Source organism: Pipistrellus hanaki (assembly GCF_964339955.1).
Source record: "Pipistrellus hanaki genome assembly, chromosome: 18".
Taxonomy (NCBI): domain Eukaryota; kingdom Metazoa; phylum Chordata; class Mammalia; order Chiroptera; family Vespertilionidae; genus Pipistrellus; species Pipistrellus hanaki.
In genome coordinates this window covers 9769737-9787225 of record NC_140520.1, presented here as the reverse complement: position 1 = coordinate 9787225, position 17489 = coordinate 9769737, and the positions used below count along the sequence as shown (strand labels likewise).

At 44.0% G+C, this 17489-nt stretch overlaps 1 protein-coding gene across 1 annotated transcript in view; it reads left to right on the top strand.

The window, feature by feature from the left end:
* Nucleotides 1-10147, top strand: part of WDR3 (WD repeat domain 3) — a 29270-nt gene extending 19123 nt beyond the window's left edge. The window contains exons 16-27 of the mRNA XM_084865403.1: nucleotides 691-747; nucleotides 1709-1809; nucleotides 2258-2369; nucleotides 2465-2599; nucleotides 2850-2900; nucleotides 3366-3431; nucleotides 3865-3957; nucleotides 4425-4472; nucleotides 5313-5356; nucleotides 6681-6809; nucleotides 8229-8322; nucleotides 8572-10147. Coding sequence (XP_084721529.1) covers nucleotides 691-747; nucleotides 1709-1809; nucleotides 2258-2369; nucleotides 2465-2599; nucleotides 2850-2900; nucleotides 3366-3431; nucleotides 3865-3957; nucleotides 4425-4472; nucleotides 5313-5356; nucleotides 6681-6809; nucleotides 8229-8322; nucleotides 8572-8727 — 1086 coding nt within the window. The 3' untranslated portion in view covers nucleotides 8728-10147. The remainder of the gene's footprint in view (nucleotides 1-690; nucleotides 748-1708; nucleotides 1810-2257; nucleotides 2370-2464; nucleotides 2600-2849; nucleotides 2901-3365; nucleotides 3432-3864; nucleotides 3958-4424; nucleotides 4473-5312; nucleotides 5357-6680; nucleotides 6810-8228; nucleotides 8323-8571) is intronic.
* Nucleotides 10148-17489: the final 7342 nt, after the last annotated feature.

The window sequence follows — 17489 nt, the reverse complement described above, 5'->3', positions numbered from 1 at the left end:
CAGCCTATCAGTGATTCTCATCATTGATGTTTATCTCTCTCTCCCTCTCCTTTTCTCTCTGAAATCAATAAAAATATATTTTAAAAAGAAGAAGAAGTGGCCTTGACTGCCCAACAGGAGCATATTTCTAAAAACTTATATGTGGCTCAAACATTGTAGGTGCCTGGGAAAGCCAGAGTTTTAAAAGAATCCTTTGGTTTATAACTTTTGTTTAAAGCAATTTATATTGCATATGTTCAGAAAATCCTGTCCTTTGCAGGAGTTTCAAGGGCATCGCAGGGTGTCCTGGGAAGGATTCCACACTTGGCTTTACAGTGGGTCTTTGTGTTGCTTTAACAATACAGTTTACAGGGCCCTACCCACCGGGCTCCATCGAACCTGGGAATGGTGCGAAATAAGTGCCCCCGGTGTCCAGCTGAGAGATCCTGAGGTCACCTCTGCTGGGTTCAAGGGAGGCAGGATTTCCGGGCCTCCCACTCCACTGGGCTGCCATGTCCTTGGCCAGGGCATGCTGGGTCTGAAGCAAGATGGGTGCAGGCTGCCGTCAGCGGTTTGCCTTTGAGAATAAACACATAAGGCGACCCAGACAGTGTCAGCATTGGGTTTTGGTGTTAAATTTTAGATTGACATGTACTAAATTATGCCTGTATTTTATAGACCAAATGAAATATTTATTTTTTTTATGTTTAGTTTTTCCTCTCACTGTATGGACACAAACTGCCTGTTATATGCATGGACATCTCTTATGTAAGTAAAGTTTAAATAGTATCTCAGTAACAAGCTATTTTTCTAAAGCATTTTCTTAGTTGTTGGCTTGATGGGTCATTTTAGAATATTTATTATTTCATTCTGTTGTATATCTTCCTCCACACCCAAAAGCAAACTAGTATATATTTTAATCATACTTCTTGTGCATATACGTTACTTTAATGCTTTCATAATACTTTCACCAATTCTCATAATTAGCTCCCTGTTGCAGATTCCTCAAATAATATTTTGTATAAAATACTATAATTGATAGAGCACCCTAACATATGGAAGATTTTAAAAAGGCACCCCCTCTGCTTTGTAAGCAGGTAAGGAAGATGGGCCTTAGCTTTCCATGTGGATATCCACTGTATTTTCCACTATGCAACCTTTTAGTCTCCACCAAAATCCTGTCTGCAATGTCTAGTTGTGATTGGGCATGGCAATATATACTTAAAAACATCCGGTCAGTATGAAAGGCGTGGGCCTGTGCTTGCGTGATCAGCACGTTAACTGAGCAAGTTGGTGCTGAAAAAGATTTCCGATTTTCTTGTTACAGCCATTTGAACTAGGCATTGAAATAGAAAAAGGAGAGAAATATGAGAGGGAACATGGGATAAAAGGCTAGGTGACAGCATTCTAGTAGATTCTTTCCTTCTCTCTCCCTCTCTTCGCCCATATTCTGTGGCAGTTGATTCTTTTTCCTCCCCACTTAACAGGTCAATAGACAATCTTCATCAAGGCGCAGCATGACCCTGTTGCCGTGCAGAAACATTGAAGCTTTTGCTTAACAGGCTTTTAAGTAGATTTGTGACAAAATACAAAATAGGTGCTCTTGGTAGAGAAATGGCATTGATTTTCATGTTTTGGAGAGAATGGGTTAAATGTCCTGGTAGCTTGTCTTCTCTACAGAGAGTTGAATGATCAAGTTGAAGCCATGTGTTTCCTTTCTTCCTCATAGGACGGAACACTGATAGCAACCGGCTCTGCAGACAGGAATGTGAAAATCTGGGGTTTGGACTTCGGGGACTGCCATAAGTCTCTCTTCGCACATGATGACAGGTGGGCGCAGTCTTCAGAGACCTCCCTTTGTGTCACTGTACCATTTCCCTTGAGCGTGCGTCTATATTTACTGTCTCAGATCATCATACATTTAAAATCCTCAAGTATAAATAAGGCACTAGAACTAGCTATTCAAAAGCTATTGCTGTATATAGACTTTTTTAAATATACATATATATTTTTTATTGATTTCAGAGAGGAAGGGAGAGGGAGAGAGAGAGAGAGAGATAGAAACATCAATGAGGAGAATCATTAATGGGCTGCCTTATGCACGCCCCCTACTGGGGATCGAGCCTGCAACCCAGGCATGTGCCCTTAACTGGAATTGAACCCAGGACCCTTCAGTTCTCAGGCCACGCCTCTATCCACTGAGCCATACTAGCTAGGGCTGTAAGACTTTCAATAACGTGGACTCGGATGACATTTGAATACTCTTCTCGCCTTTCAGTGTGATGTACCTACAGTTTGTCCCCAAGTCTCACCTCTTTTTCACCGCCGGGAAGGACCGGAAGATCAAGCAGTGGGACGCGGACAATTTTGAGCACATACAGACTCTGGAGGTAACCCCCTGTGTGCTCGCTCCCCTAATGTGAGCAGGTAGCAGTCTGTGAATAACATCCTGACTCCGGTTTGGGTTTGTTTTTCCTCTCTCCAGGGGCACCACCAGGAGATATGGTGCTTGGCTGTAAGCCCCAATGGAGACTACGTCGTGTCATCGTCCCATGACAAATCTCTGAGACTTTGGGAGAGAACAAGGGAGCCTCTTATTCTTGAGGAGGAGAGGGAAATGGTAAGGACTTAGGCCTGGTTACAGTGTCCCCATCCCAGTTCTCTGTCTGGTGCAGTTGCCCCTCAGGCAGTGCAAGTCCAAGGACCGCCCGAGATGGGGGTGTTCCCAAGACGACTGCCACCGCTCAGCAGCCAGGCAGAGACGAAGCCACAGTGATGGGCCTTAAAGCAGCGGCCCCTCACTGTCCCCTCATTTCACTTTGCAGAGAGACCGTGCTTTTCCTTCACATTGATTTCTCTCTGTCTTGCAGCAAAGGGAAGCAGAATATGAGGAGAGTGTGGCCAAAGAAGACCAACCAGCAGTAAGTAAACTTGGGATCCTGGGATTGTGCCTATAATTATCTTACTGGAAATTAACCTAATTTCAAGAAATTCTGAGGGAATTAGAATTGGGGCCAGATGCTGAGGTCATCACCAGCTGAGGTAAGACAGACTCTGAGTAGTCCTTTCAGTCAACTCTATTCTGGCTTTTTTAAGGAGACTTCAGGGAATTATCTCACTATAGATCAAAATTTAAAATCGGGGAAAATTGAGAAATTGAGAAAAAAAATTTAAAACATTTGTAGAGAGGAAGATATTCTTATAGTCCATGTAAAATACTCATCATGGTGTCTGGCCCTGTCTCAGTCCTCAGTGAGTGGCAGCTGATGACCAGTGTTGTTGTTATGAAACCATCGTGCCTGTTCTTTTAGGGATAGTAGGGTAACTTACTGTCTCTTTAATGCTTGTCAGCAATGTTATTCAAGGATCTCTTTGTTTTCTGGCAGGTTCCAGGGGAGACTCAAGGAGAAAATTACTTTACTGGAAAGAAAACTATTGAAACAGTCAAAGCCGTAAGTTGATACAGAATGCAGTACCTCATTTTTTCATAGGATCTAGACTTTGTAGTAAAAGTCTTTATCAACCAAATAGTCTTTTGGGGGGGGGTGGGGGGGGATGAATAAAGATTTGATTAAATTTATAGGGAGATCAAAACTTGTTTGCTTTCTAGAAAGAAAGCGTGGTCTCCTGAAAGTAGCGCCTTTCAGCCGTCCCTGGGAGCTGCCCTACCCAGGTGTCCAGCTCCATTCTTACCAGAGTCCAGAACACTCAGGCCCTCCGTAGAAATAAAAACCAGAGATGCCTTTCCATGCAGTTTGCCACTCGGTTGGCACATCTTTATTAAACCGGGCAGGCCCTCCAGGTGCAGTGCTCGGGGGTGAAGGAGTGGGTCCTGGTGACTTCTGACGTCCATGGTGAATGTGTCCTTTGTCCTCATGTCTGTAGGCTGAGAGGATCATGGAGGCTGTGGAACTATACAGAGAAGAAAGTGCAAAAATGAAAGAGCACAAAGCCATTTGTAAAGCTGCAGGGAAAGAGGTAAGATGCCCATTACGTTACGCTCTGGGAGACACTTGTAGGTAGAGAATTCCTGAGAGGAAAACCATTGTTCGGGACTTAATAACTCAGGTCAGAACTGAGAGAAATGTTGTAATAGAATTCATCTCACTCAAACATTAGAGCGAATTGAGGAAGTGGGGGTGGGGAAGCTTGGTCTTAATGGAAAGGAGAGCAAAGTGAGATGTGGTATTGGGTAGACACTCACCTCTTACTCTGGTTCGGAGGCAGGGCACCCAGGTCAGATTTCTGGGGAACCTGTTCCCCAAACTCACTCGTAAGCTCTATCGAAACTGAGAGGCCTGATGCTTCATTACACTCAGTCTTTCAATTTTTAGGGTCGTTGTTTTCTCTTCTAGAAATGTAAATACTACTATTATCTCCCTGCCTGCGACAAGCACCATCAAAGTCTCATTTTTAATGACTGGATTTAATTATTTTCTTCTTAGGTTCCTCTCCCCACCAACCCCATCCTGATGGCTTACGGCAATATTTCTGTGAGTACAGCATCTAAGTCTCCCCTTGGTCAGTCAGAGGTTACTCTCAGGGGTGAGGGGAGGGGTAATCCTTGGTCGTTAAAAATCTCTCCTGAAGAGTGGTCTCCTCTATTATTTAGAATTTGTAAAGGATCGGTTTAGTGTAACTTCCAGGTCATCCTTTTTGGTTGGACTGGCATTCTTCAGATTTCTAGTTCTTATTCATATTTCCTGTCCAAAGCCCTCTGAAGATTCTGTTCATCTAAATCAGTGGTCAGCGAACTGCAGCTCGGAAGCCACATGCGGCTCTTTGGCCCCTGGAGTTTTTTAGCAAAGGCCAGCTTAGGAGTACCCTAATTAATTTAATAACAATGTACCTACCTATATAGTTTAAGTTTAAAAAGTTTGGCTCTCAAAAGGAATTTCAGTTGTTGTACTATTGATATTTTGCTCTGTTGACTAATGAGTTTGCTAGCCACTGATCTAAATGAACTTTGAAATTAAAGGTGTAGGAGGAAAAGTTGGCATAAATCAGATACAGGAGAGAGGGAGAGTAATGTGCAGTGCAAGCTACCAACAATGTCTAGTTCCTTAGAACTTGACTTGCATGTCTCCTTCCTCACAACAATCCTGTGGGTCAGGGCACCTTCCTTTTACAGACAGGAAACTGGCCTGACTTAGAGCTACAGGTAACGTAGGTGATAAGGGGATTGTGAGTCCAGAGCTGACTAACACTCCGTCCATGCATGTCTTGCCATTTCAGTACACTGTCTCATGAGAGAGGATCCTGGGTTTTAGGAAACTAGAGATTCAGTAGAAACCAGTCAGGACCGTCGCTAATGCTTTGTCCTTCCTTTGCAGCCTTCAGCTTACGTGTTGGAGATTTTTAAAGGAATCAAGTCAAGGTGCGTCTCAGGGCACAGTTATTATCACTGCTCAGCTAAGGAGAAATTACAGTTGATGGTTAACTGTCAAAATTTTGATGGGAAGTAATTTACTGTAATCTTTTTGAAGTAGAGTTAAGGCTCTACTTTTAAGGACAAATGAAGGGTAGTATTACTTTATATTGTAGGTAATGAAATCATCTATGTCAAACATGGGCTGCATGCCTCATATTTTGGCCTTTGATAGCCTTTGAGTTTGACATGCTTGATCTGTATAATTCAGTTGCAGCAGCAGTTAAATAGTTAGAACCATCTTGCATACAATTTTGTATCCTGTCCTTTTTCACAGAATATTGAGTGTTTACTAATATTCTTGTTCTTCAAAAACAAATCATTGATTTAGTTCAAAATATTCCATTATACAAATAATTACTACTGAAGTTTGCTATTATCAATTTGCTTCAGTGAACACCTTTACATAGAAATCTGTCGTAATTTTTCTGAAGGTGGTTTTTATCTCCTGATTATTGATGAAGTTAAAATGTTATATTTGTTAGCCCTTACTAGTTTTTAATAATTTCTATGTCTTTTGTTTATTTTTGGAAGTTTATTTGTAATTTCCCTTTTAATTTTATTTGTGAGCTTGAGCGACAATGTCTAAATGTGTCCCATACAAGGAGTAAACAGGAGCCACCTGGGTAAGAGGAGCCTGCACTAGAGACATGTAGCGGGAGCTCAGATCCCTGGAGAGGCAGTGCAGTCCCAGGTGGGAAGAGGCTGTGTTTTCAAGGTTTTGTTTTAGCTTACAGTTTTGTGATTCCACTTGAAATCCTCTTGGGATTGCTGAAATAATGCTAGAATTAGTTCAAGAAAGGTAAAACAAACGAAGCCAGAGCAACAAGGGGGAGCTATTTCTCTAGATTTAAAAACAAAACAAAAAAACCTGTAAATTGGCAAAAATTGAAATAGTACAGGGTTGTTGTCAGGATCAATTGATCATCAAAACAGACTCAGAGGGCCTCAGGATCAATTGATCATCAAAACAGACTCAGAGGGACTCAATAAATGGTAAGAGAAGTGTCATAAAAAGATGGAATAGTCAACAATAGGCTTTGGAGAAATTGGTTTCTAGAAGAATAAAAAGTTAGATTCTCCCACCATGCCGTGGACCAAAGTGCATCCAATAGTTAAACTATTAAATATAAAAAACAAAACCTTGAAAAAAGAGAACCGTAGAATATTGAGTTTAAATAGGTAAGGTCTATTAAATAAAGGCAGTAGGAAAACATAGGCGAGGAAAGATTTCAGATGGCTGCGCTAAGGAATGTGACTCTTCCTTCCTCAGTGAGCTGGAGGAGTCACTCCTGGTGCTGCCCTTCTCCTACGTCCCCGACATCCTGAAACTCTTCAACGAGTTCATCCAGCTGGGCTCTGACGTTGAACTTCTGTGCAGGTGCCTCTTCTTCCTCCTCAGGTAACTCCCTTTCCAGGGCAGACCCTGTCTGCTCAGCACAGCTGCTCCAGTACACCTTACCTAAAGTTGTCACCACCTCTGGGTGAAGAACCCGGATGTTTTGGTTTCAGGGACTGTTACAGAACCTCAGTGCTGCCTGGTGTGAATTACTCCTTGTCCTTAGGAATAGTCAGAACCAGTTTGCCCTTAAAACAAGTGCTTTATGAGGTTAACGCTGCTCAGAATGCTTCGTCTGGCTGCAGTCCAACAGCCTGGGTCTAATCAGTTTGCCTCATTGAAGTCAGTGGTCGGCAAACTGCAGCTCGTGAGACACATGCGGCTCTTTGGCCCCTTGAGTGTGGCTCTTCCACAAAATACCAGTGTAGGCGTGCATGTACAGTGCGATTGAAACTTTGTGGCCCATGTGCAGAAGCTGGTTTTGGGCTCTCAAAAGAAATGTCAATCGTTGTACTGTTGATATTTGGCTCTGTTGACTAATGAGTTTGCCGACCACTGGTTAAACTTAATGGTTTTGTCTTGTCCTCCTACAGCCTTTTCAGGAATAATGGATTTATTTTCCAGGTCTGTATAGGTATAGATGAAAAAGAATCACATACATAAAGAAAACTAAATTGGAAAATATGGTCATTAGATTATATTCTCAAATATGAGGAATTATTTTTCATGTGTAATTGAGAGGACTGTTTACAAAGGCTTAAGAATGTAATATTCTGTCTCCTACTCTGCCCCTCTGTTTTGAACTGTTAGGATAGAGAACATGGAGGGAGACAAATTGGATATTCCTTAAAATGCTGTTAGGAGGACAAAAACTGGTCAGCCAATACCAAGTAGTTCAAAGAAACAGGTATGTTTAGTGAAGTTGGTGAATTGGCCTGTTTTCATGATTCTTAGCCCTCCATTCTTTTTCTATTTGGATACTGGGGAAAGAAGAATATATTTACATTGTTCTGTTGTCATATTTAGAATTTGGGGCAAGTTGTAAGGACTCAACAGTATTTCTAATAATGTCTTGTTGCTGTGGCGGATGTGCTGAGGAATCAGGATTACTCTTTCTGAAAGAAACACCCTGAATGCCAGCATACCCCAGGTTGTAGGTGGTACCACTTACCTCCCTGGTGGAGATGGCAGATCAGAGTCGAAGGCGCCGGTGAGTGTGCTCATCAAGGGTGTCCGGGTTCCAGGCCTGAGTTTGAACCTGTGAGAGGGTCTGGGACCGAGTCTTCAAATTGTTATCAGATAGAACTGAATAGTAGGGAAGAAATTCCTTTCGCTTTTTTACTAGAAACGTCTCTATATTCCCATGATGCCGTGAAAAGTGTGTTTGCTTTGCTGTTGTGTCTATTTGCTATTTGTGGAAGGGGTAAGTAGAGCCAGCCCACTATCCCTCTTCAAAGTATGGCTGTTCTCTTCCTCTGTTAGGTTTCACTTTGGGCAGATCACTAGCAACCAAATGCTTGTGCCAGTGATTGAGAAATTAAAGGAGACAACTATTTCAAAAGTCAGCCAAGTCCGGGTAAGTGTGTCTGTGGAGCTCCAGCAGCGAGGGGGAGGTCTTGGGGTGTGACTTAGGAGTAGTCCCGGGTGCCGTGCCTGTCCGGGGCGGTATTGCGCAGACGTGGTCTGTATTGGGGTTAGCTTGGCGGGGGAGCTGGTAGGAATAGGAAAACAAGACCTGAGGCTCACTGGCCCCTGGCTCACATGCTGATACCGAAGGTGCTAAGCTCAGGTGGGACAAGTCTCACCATTCTCGTCTTCCGCCCAGGATGTCATCGGCTTCAACCTGGCGGGTCTGAACTACCTCAAGAGGGAGTGCGAGGCCAAAAGTGAAGTGATGTTTTTCGCTGATGCGACCAGCCACTTGGAAGAGAAGAAGAGGAAGAGGAAAAAGAGGGAGAAGCTGATCTTAACACTCACCTAGAACTGAAATGTGGTGCTTTTAGGACTTTGAAACGAAGCAGCACTAGAGGCCAAATCAACTTACAGGAGCCAAACAGCTTAGCGCGCTGCCCAGGAGCCCAAGGTGTACCCCTGCTTTGCCTGTGGGCTCCAGTTCTTGGTTGATGAGCAGTTTGAAATCTTCTGTGCCTCGGAGAATGGGCCTTTCAGGAGTTGCTCCCTTATATTCTAGCAGAAAGCAAAGACATTTTGTAACTAGGTGTGTGTTTCCCTAGAGTTGAAATTAACATTTCAAGAGTATCTTACTTCTGCCCCGGCAGATTTGCGCCCAGTTGAATGTCCTCTGCCCGCCAATGCAGAGTCATGGGGAGCTGAAAGGACCGTGGAAACGATCTAGAGCGGCCTCCTTAACACATTGCAGGCCGGAAGTTTTATTGGTAGCTTTACCCAGTGGCCAGAAGAGTTACGTTTTACATAACAAAGGCCCACTTTAAAATTAAATACCCATTGCATTTTGAAGTTAGTTATTACATGTTCTTACAAGCTAATATCTTTTTAAAGAATTCATGTGACCCGTCCGCAATGTGTTAAACTGCTAATTGCTTATCCTTCTCTTAATAAATTAGTTGTTTCTAACTAAAGTGCAGTTGAGCTGAGACGCCTGGCTGGGCTTCTGGGTGATCAGTGCCCTGTATGTATAATGTGTGTCTCTATGGCAGGGAGTTGGGGCTTAGGGAAAGAAATTGACAAATGGCCTTTCATCAGAGCTTTGACCTGTTTTCTTTTTGGGGGAATGGGGATTTCTCATTTGCCCTTATTATTGACTGTTGGACTTAAACAGATGCCTTATGAAGCCTGCTTAGGCAGGTGACTAGACAGGAAGATGGAGACTGCTGCCAGCGAGTGCTGGCATCACAGGAGGCTGGGATGGGCGTGGATCTGTTTCTAGTGAGAAAATTCTGGTTTCCCCACGGAGCGTGTACATAAGTGTCAGTCATCTGGTCAACTTTGCGGTTTTATTCAAATGTTATCTCTTCGAGAAACATACTATCATTTATGTGGCAGTGTCCCTGCTTTAATATGTACCTGTCTAAGTTGTATCATTTACATGTTTCATCTTTAAAAAAACATTCAGAGAGGTTGTATTTATCTTTCCAAGGCTGGAAAGCATGGGAATTGCCCAGTTTTCTAACTTTCTACTGAAGGAATATGTGTAAGTAGAAAGTTCATAACTACTTACAAATATATGTATATATATTGTGTGTATATATATGGTAAGAGCTGCATATTGATTTTTATATCAGAATATTTTATGATATATTAATTTATAGACAATTGCCTCTCCCTGCATTTGAAGAGATTTCCATTTATATGTATTTTGGGGGGATAAAAAATAATGAAACTTGTAAAAATAGTGCCATAAAGTTGCTTTGATAATTCAAGATCATTTGCATTTCTATGTTTGTGCTGATTAAATCAGAGAAACTTCGATCGGCTGCCTCCTGGGCACACCTGATGGGATTGAACCCAAAACCTGAATATGTGCCTGACCAGAAATTGAACCAGCGACCTTTCGGTGCATGGGTCAACACTCAACCAGCTGAGCCACACAAGCCATGGCCGTGTAAATTTTAGAATTAGCTTATAAATACCAAATACCTGCTGAAATTTTGAATTGTATTAGATCTTTTGATCAATTTTGAAAGTATTGACATCTAAACCATATTGAGTCTTCCAATCCACAAGAAGTTTTATCTATTTAGTTCTTTAATTTCTCAAAGTAGTATTTTGTGATTTTCAGTGTACGGATAAGAATGCATTATTAAAATTGGTCAAAAGAAAATACATAAATTACCAAAAAGCCCATGAAAAGAGGCTTACCTCAGTCCTCAGGGAAACAAAGGAATACTACAGTGAGTTACATTCCATGCTCATTACCATGGCTAAGATAACTTGAAAGTCCACTGAGTGTGCTGAGGATGGGAAGCAATTAGAGGTCCCCTCCACTTATGGTATGAGCAATGGTACAAGCACTTTAAAAGCTGAATCACAAACTTACTGGCCCTTCTACTCCCAAGTATTTATTCAATATGCTCACATAACAATCTGTAATTGAATGTCAATAACAGCCAAAACCTGGAAACTACTCAGATGTCTATTAAAATGTGTCTATATATATATATATATATATATATATATATATATATATATATATGCACAACACATCCATATGAAGGAATGCTACTCAGCAGTAAGATGGTATGAAGTGTTGATATATCGAGTATGGATGTATAATATGCGTGTAGTAAGATGGATGGATTTTTAAAATCATGCTATGGAAGAATCCTCTAACTACAGCCCCTAGTAGAAAGGTAACATACCAAATACACTGTACTTAGGTAACACAGACCAGTTTTGTCAGTGAGGACATCAAAAATGCCCTGGCAGGTTGCTCAGTGGTTAGTCAGCCCGTGGATCCCGATTCCTGGTCAAGAGTATATACCTAGGTTGCAGGTTCCTGGCCCCTGTCCAGGTGTGCATAAGGCAACCAATCAATGTGGGTGTCTCTGCCTCCTGTCTCCCACTCTCCCTAAAGCCAGTGGAAAAAATCACCTCAGATGAGGATTAAAAATCATGCTACATGAGGGAATGCAGACATGAGAGGGTACAGTTCCATTTATATTAAGTTACAAATGCAAACCCATCTAGAATGAGCAGGCACTTTGAGGACCTGAGGTGAGGAAATGGGGTTCTGGGAGGGGGAGGGAACAGGGTGACAGGCTTTGAGTAGGTTGGGGTGTGATGTTCTGTGGGGATTGGGTGTGGTTGGAGTGAGGGTCGAGGGGTAAAATAAAAGGCAGGTGTGAATAATTATCCTGGTCCCATCAATGTTAAGCCACTGTCCTGCCCCCCCCCTCCCCACTTCAGCTGGAGTCCCACGAAGGGCAGAGGAGCCTTGCCATCCCACAGGGTTTCCCAAAGTGTGGTATGCGTACCCCCAGGGGCACGGGAAGAGTTTGGTGGGGGTAGGCGTTGCACCGGAGTTTGGTGGGGATATGCACTGCACCGTGCTTAGCTGCGCCTAATTCTACGTTCTCATGAGTACGAGCGGTACTCAGCGTTATGAAATTATAGAAGGGGTACACATATGTCAAAAGTTTGGGAAACACTGCTAGAGGATAGAACCCATGCTCTCCTCTCTCTGAGCCACAGTAGCTGCTATTTGGAGGCCTCTGGGGGAAGCCGGGCAGAAAGGCTGCACACCCTCACTTCCAAGGTGAAACTCAGACCTTCCTTCGTAGCTGGTTTCCAGATCTAGGCAGTCTGGTTTTTTTCCAGATCTAGGCAGTCTGGTTCTGTGCTGCTTCCTCTGAACCGTCCTGGTTTCCGCTGGGCCAGGGCGGTCTGTGGGGGAGCAGGCCCTGCCCCAGGGCCAGGTGTGTGCCTGGCTCCGTGTTTCTCAGGCCTCCCCGTGACCTCCCTGCGGGGACGGGGCCATCCCGGCTCCGGGCGGCTTTCCCTTTCCCGGCTCAGCTGGGGGCTTATGTCAAGTGAACCTCAGGCCGTCCAGTGGCCTGTGAATTGCTGCAAAGGTCAATGCGCTCAAGAGCTTTGCAAAATTCACGTTGGGGGGAGGCTCAACGTGTACCCCAACTCCCCGGTAGTCATGGGACCCCCACCTTCACTCCTATTGACTGGGCTCCGGTCTGAGTAGACACTTTTTTTTAATTTTTATTTTAAATTTAGCACGAAGGCACAGGAGAAAGCTCCAGGCTTCCCACACGGAGGGCACAGGCAGGGAGAGGTGTGAGTGCAGAACTGCCAAGTTCTGAATGTTTCCTGGTTCTACAAAAGCCAAATTCGCACTTTCACATTTGCAAAGTGCTTTAGCGTTTTAACGATTGCTAGTTGCTCCTCACGCCTGTGAGGCGGGTCAGTGTGGTGACCCCTGTCTGGGGGAAGGCTGCTCTGAGGAGAGGCTGTGGCAGTGTGGACAGCTGCGGTCTGACCTTTTGTGCTCCCAGCTGCTGGGGAGACTGGCCGTTGTGATTTACATAATGAAACGAGGACCCTGAAAACGCGAACGCGTGTTGGAACACTTAAGGCCAGTCGGGAAGGGCCACAGGTGTCCTCGCTGACACAGCTGGTTTTGTCCCATCCGTAGGGTGTCCTCGGCGTGTTACGTGTCCTGGGGGGCTGTGGTTAGAGGACTCCGGTGTAGATGTCCGTTCCCTGGGCTGAGCCCCTCCCCCAGGTTAGCCTCTGGAGGTCAGCGTGGTGGGAAGCAGCCTTGTTTTCTCACTCCTGATGGGTACCCTGTGCTTTTCACGGATAAAACAACCATAAAGTTGTTCTTATAATTCAGCAAATGTTCTGGGACTGCCTGTCATTTATAGTTGATTAGTTGTACTCTAGCAAAGAGCACACAACCTAAAATCTATGAGGCTCAGCGAAAGCCCTGAAAGGGACGTTCATCACATGACAGGTCTACCTCAAGAAACAAGAAAAGTCTCCAACAATCTAACCCTACACCTAAAAGAACCAGAAACAGAACAAGCCCAGAGAGTAGGAGGAAGGAAATATTAGAGCAGAAATAAATGACATACATTATTGGCAGGTGACATGATACTGTAGATAGAAAGCCCTAAAGACACCATCAAAAAACTACTAAACTTATTAAATGAATTTGGCAATGTAGCAGGATACAAAATTAACACCCAGAAATCTATGGCTTTTTTATACACCAATAATGAACTTAAAGAGAAGTTAAAAAAGCAATCCCATTTACCATTGCAACAAAAAAAAATTAAGTTACCTAGGAATAAACTAAGGAGGTGAAAGACTCAGAAAACTACAGGACGTTGAAAAAAAAGATAGAGCATTATGCTAAACGAAATAAGTCAGAGAAAGACAAATATCACATGATCTCACTCGTTGTGGAAAATAATGAACAATATAAACTGATGAACAAAAACAGATCCAGAGACAGAGACGCATCGATCAGATGCTCAAACCTCAGAGGGAAAGAAGGGGAGGGTGGAGGTGAGGGGGAGAGATCAACCAAAGGGCTTGTATGCATGCATATAAGCCCAACCAATGGATGCAGACAGCAGGGGAGTGAGGGCATGAATGGGAGTGGGGGAGGGGGGATAAAAACACACATATAATACCTTAATCAATAAAGAAAAAAATAAAAGAGATAGAGGAGGACATAAACAAATGGAAAAATATACTGTGTTCATGGATTGGAAGAATCATTAAAATGTTCGTACTACCCAAAGCAATATATAGATTCAATGCAATCCCCATTAAAATACCAATGGAATATTTCACAGACCTAGAACTCTCCAAAATTCATATAGAATAAGCATTACCAATGGACAGTCATTAGAGGGTGAGGGCATTTGCTGGGGGGGGGGGGGGGGGGGGGGGTGGGAGTGGCCGGAGAGAGGAGGGAAAAAATAATAATGTAATAGCTATGTACAGGCCGGGGGGATACTTGAAATATTAGGGGACCACTCTTTAAAGTATATTATTGTCTAACCACTATGTTGTGCACCTGAAACTAATACAGAATAATATTGAATGTGAACTATAATGGGGGGGGGGGGGGAGATAGAAAATTGTGTGTTATATGTTTATCATCATAAAAAAAAAAAAAAAAAAAGAAATGACATAGAGACAAAAAAAAAAAAAAAAATCAATGAAACCAAGAGCTGGTTCTTTTGAAAAAATAAACAAGCTTGATGAACCTTTAGCCAGTCTCCTCAAGAAACAATGAGTGAGGACCCAAATAAATAAAACAGAAACAAAAGCGGTGAAGTAACCACTGACACCACAGAAATACAAAGGACTTTAAGAAAATTCTATGAACAACTATATGCCAACAAATTGGACAACATGGTCAAAAGATCAATTCCTAGAAATATACCATCTTCCCAAATTCAATCAGAAAGAATAAAAATAAATAAATAAATAAAAAAACCCTGAGAGACCAATAACAACTAATGAAATTGAAGCAGTGATCAAAATTATCCAGCAAACATAAGTCCTGGACCAGATGGCTTCAAAGGAGAGTTTTACTAAACATTCAAAGAACACACACCTCCTCCTCTAACTATCCCAAAACTTCAAGAGGAGGGAAGACTTCCAAGCTCTTTTAACAAGGCCAGCATTATCCTAATTCCAAAACCAGATAAAGACAACACAAAGAAACTTATAGCTCAATATCCATGATGAACATAGGTGCTAAATCCTCCCATTTATTTAATAACAAAATATTAGCAAATCACATCCAGCAACACATCAAAAAGATCATACACCACGACCAAGTAGGATTCATTCCAGGGATGTAAAGCTAGTACAATATTCGCAAATCAATAAATGTGATAACATCGCATAAACAAAATAAAGGGTAAAAATCACACAATCCTATCCATAGATGCAGAAAAAAGCATTCGACAAAATCCAGCACCCATTTGTGAAATAAAACTCTCAACAATGTGGGACTAGAGGGGTCATAACTCAACATAACAAAGGCCATGGGGCTAAAGGAAGTCAAAAGGGGAAGAAGGGGGGGGGGGGGCATATGTAATACTTTCGACAATAAAGATTCAGAATAAAAACACCAGGCCATATATGACGAACCCACGGCCAACATCATACTCAACGGGCAAAAGCTAAGATCATTTCCCCCAAGTTCATGTGACGGGATTTCTGGGTGCGAGGCGGGAGGACCCAGGACAGGACTGGGAGCAGCAGACCAGAACCCAGCAGCCACTTGGGAAGAGCTACAAAGAGCTGAGTGCGTTCAGGCTACAAAACAGAGCCTTCTACCTCCCTCCTCCCCATTCCCAAGTGAATGCACCTCTGGACCTGGCTGCTAGCGGAGTCTCCTACCCTCCTGTGCCCTCCGCCACTGCCCACCTACAAGTAAATCACTGCCCCGGGCCAGCTAGGAGGAGGATTCGATGAGGGTTCTGTGTAGCCGCCTTGGTTTCTCGCCTGTGATTCTAGGCTCTTACAGCTGTGCTGTTTGTTACCAAGGAGGGACCAGCCCTCAGTCTCTGATCTAAGTAAACCCTAGTTAACCTGCCCGGCTGGGTTCATCCACAGGCCGCACCGGGGATTGGCTGGTGCAGTGGTCGGCAAACTCATCAGTCCACGGAGCCAAAAAGCAACAGTACAACGATTGACATTTCTTTGGAGAGCCACATTTTTTAAACTTAAACTTCTTCTAACGCCACTTCTTCAAAATAGACTCGCCCAGGTCATGGTATTTTGTGGAAGAGCCACACTCAAGGGGCCAAAGAGCCACATGTGGCTCGCGAGCCACAGTTTGCCGACCACTGGGCTGGTGCCATCCCATAAAGTGCCCATTACAGAAGCAGCCAGACAGGTTTGCCCTGGCAGGAGTTAGTCAATCCCAATTCCCACTGAACCCCGTTTCTGGACAGTGTAGCAACCTTTTTTAAAATGTAAGGCTTCGGCCTGGCTGCCTTGGCTCAGTGGTTAGCGTTGACCTATGAACCAGGTCATCCCCCATAGGGGGCTTGATCCCCAGTGAGGCACATGCGGGAGGCAGCCAATTGATGGTTCTCTCTCCCTCTTCCTTCCCATCTGAAATCAATAAAAACGTGTTTTTTAATTAATAAAACGTAAGGCTTTGGTGTAGATCAAGCATGTCCAACCCAAAGGCTAACACGGACCGAATGAATAAGACATGCGGCCCACCAGCCGCGAGTTTGGCATGCTTGGTATAGGTCAGGGGTCGGCAAACTCATTAGTCAACAGAGCCAAATATCAACAGTACGACGATTGAAATTTCTTTTGAGAGCCAAATTTTTAAAACAAACTATATAGGTAGGTACACTGTTATTAACTTAATTAAGCATGTGGCTCGGGAGCCGCAGTTTGCCAACCACTGGTATAGATGGCCTGCCCCACATTCCAGTGACAAAATGCTTATGTTGGTAGCCGCGTTGGATGTGTGTTTAAGACTTGAATTACATTGCAGTGTCTCCTTGTTGCTTGGGGAACAGCGGGATTCGCCCCAAAATAAGGAAAGGCTAAAAGCCATTCTCCCAAACAGAAGTAGAAGGGACCTGGCACAGGTGGCACCCCACGTGCGACTCAAAACCAAAACAGTGACATGGTATTTTTCAGTCTCTTTTTCTTTCATTCAAATATCTGTGGCTTCACCACTCACCTGTGTTGGCTAACCCCTTGGGGAGTAAAGAAGTCGCAGCAAAACTGAACTTAACTAGACAGCCTGGTCCACATTTTCCTAATGAACCTTGATTGAGGCCGGGAACACTGGGTTTCTAAGTGGTGGCGTACGTGACCCCATGAAGGTGGCATAATAGGTGAGCGTGCAACTGGCATAAGTTCAGACTCAGAACTTGGATCCCCTCCACCACCCCTGGCATCGCATTTAGGACCCAAACAAGGGGGCACTCACCTCTTTCCCATCACTTCCCAGACGTGAGGGCGGTCTGCTCCAGGAGATCCTCGGTGGCTCCGATGCCTTCTGCCTGGTGGCTCCGAAGTCCCCCAGGGATCTCAACCACCCACCCAGCCAAAACCAAAACCGTCCCCATCACCCCGCCCTACCCTGGGGGCACAGAAAGGAGAGAAGGTGGGCACAAAGCCCGCTGGGCTGAGGAACATGGCGGCGGGAGGTGTGGCCTCCAGCCGGGCAGCCCGCCAGGCACAGCTCCGGAGGGTGAGAGCCTGAGCCTGGGAAGCCTCCCGCTGGGTCCTGGGGGAGTTGGCGCCAACCAT